Genomic DNA, 2,086 nt, shown 5'->3' with positions numbered 1-2,086 from the left:
GTATATAAGTAGAGAATACACAGACTTGGACCATAACAACCAAAGCTTTTGGTTAACACTGACTAACAAAGCAGCAATGGTAAGAGACTTGTAAAGCAAAAGAAATATATTTTTAAAAATTTTTTTGTTTGTTTCTGAGTAGCTAAAAAGAAAAAAAAAACTGGTTTTTTTTTAAATTGAAATTATAATTCATTTAAAATTAACAGTATTCAATGTTTGGTTTTCTGCAAATTGAAACAATGCAAAAACATAATTGTTTAAAAATGAAAAATAAATTATTCCCTCTTTGTAAATATGAGTTTAAAAACTATGCGATAGAATTGAGTGTCAGTTTGATTGCGTTGTTCGGTGTATACTGGAGTTTTGCTTATTTTTTGTGCTTACAAATGTTGTTGGTTATTTACAAATATTTGGTTTTGTTTGTTTACAGATGTTTTATCTTGTTCTCCTGGCGGTGACCGCCTCGGTACATTCCGTCATGTACGGGCCTGGTGCCCCGCTCCCTGTGGGCCCCCGTCTTGATGGGGTCAGCACGAACCCCTTTGCCGGATACATGACCCTACCCATCAAACGACAGGGATGCCAACCCGCCTCCAAGTACAACGTGGACGCCATCTTTGATCGTAGCTTCCTGTGCCCCAAGAATACCCAAATGCCCCAGAACTGGCCTACTACAGTCCAGAACCGGTTCTTTATCCCCGATCAGCAGTTCCAAGATTATCAAAAGTAAGTAGTCTGTGATTCTCACACCACACAGTGCACTCTCATAGTCAGCTGCTAGTTATCATGGGTTGCAAGTTAACAAAACCTTTTCGTGTAAGCTTGTTCAGTGGATTGTAAATATTGCTTGATTTCCAGAACAAGTAAATAATATTGAGATTTACACCCGGTTTCGAACATTAGACTTATAACATATTATTTCCTTCCATTTCAGGCAAAATCTGTTAGGCTGCTTCACCAACCCCCAAAACGACCCCAGGGCCATTGAATATTACAAGCAGACCTACGATGCCCTGGAAACCTGGAAGTATTCTGGACTTGAAATGGAGTTCTCTCAATGTTTCTCCGACCTCTACAAATACGAGTAAGTTCCTCACTACCATTCGGTCATCATAATAAGACCATGCAAGAAACTAAGAAATCAGTAAGAATAGGTTTGAGAGCTGAATACTGACTGATGTTTTGTTTGTATTTGACAGGGATGCTGTACAGATCACCAAATACAAGCTGGACCCCGTCTGTAAGACCCACCGTGTGGACCTGTCCGGGGAGGCCATCTGGCACAATTTTAATGGCATCAAGCACAAATGCTTCATTCCTTTCCCACAACAGCTGACCACAGTCAAGTGTACCCACTCGTAAGTACAAGACTCCCCGGTACCTGTAACTGTAGCTGTCCTATCGAGACTAATAGACAGTGAGTGTTTAGCATCGGTTTTTTCCCCGCGTTAATGCCGCTATTACATTGTATTTATCTGATTTTACAGACAAAAGGATGACATCGACAACTGCCGCATGGGTTACGACATCAGGTCCGAATACAGATGTGCCCCCACCAACTTCGTCCGAAGAAAGGTGAACTTGGTCTGCCCAGAAATCCAGCGTGTGTTCATTAGATCCTTCGACGTGCCCACTGCCTGTAGCTGCAAACTGTGCTATGAGTGCAAGGACGTGATCCCCGACCCCCGGGTCTACATCAACCTACCCCCCGCCAAGAAGTAAAACAAGAATTCCACCACACTGTGATAACTGACGACATGATGAAGACAACTGAATGACGTCACTTCCGGCGTCATGTCTCCACTGTGTCGTCTGTCCGACGATTGTTGAATCTTCCCCAAAGTGCCATATATTTTTCTAAGATTTGAAATATTGTACGAGAGTGTGTGTTTGTGTGAGTCGTTCGCATTCGGGCGCGTGCAATCTTCTGACTTGTTTTGTTTTGTGATGTATTGCTTTGTCTTTTATGATGTCTTTGTGAATTCTAACTTTTGTAATGTCCTTTTGTAAATCATCATTTTGTTGTTATCTGAAGTCCCTATGATATTGTTGAGATATTTCTACAATAAAATAATATAAAATTAAA

At 41.0% G+C, this 2,086-nt stretch overlaps 1 protein-coding gene across 1 annotated transcript; it reads left to right on the top strand.

Annotated features, from left to right (window-relative positions):
* LOC128183133 (uncharacterized) lies at positions 1-2,086 on the top strand. The gene is made up of 5 exons (XM_052852031.1): positions 1-79; positions 431-726; positions 935-1,084; positions 1,200-1,358; positions 1,488-2,086. Exons 1-5 carry the CDS (start codon positions 77-79, stop codon positions 1,720-1,722), a joined length of 843 nt encoding a protein of 280 aa, XP_052707991.1. The 5' UTR covers positions 1-76; the 3' UTR covers positions 1,723-2,086.

This window comes from Crassostrea angulata, chromosome 5 (assembly GCF_025612915.1).
Source record: "Crassostrea angulata isolate pt1a10 chromosome 5, ASM2561291v2, whole genome shotgun sequence".
NCBI lineage: Eukaryota > Metazoa > Mollusca > Bivalvia > Ostreida > Ostreidae > Magallana > Magallana angulata.
This window is presented reverse-complemented; position numbering and strand designations above follow the sequence as displayed.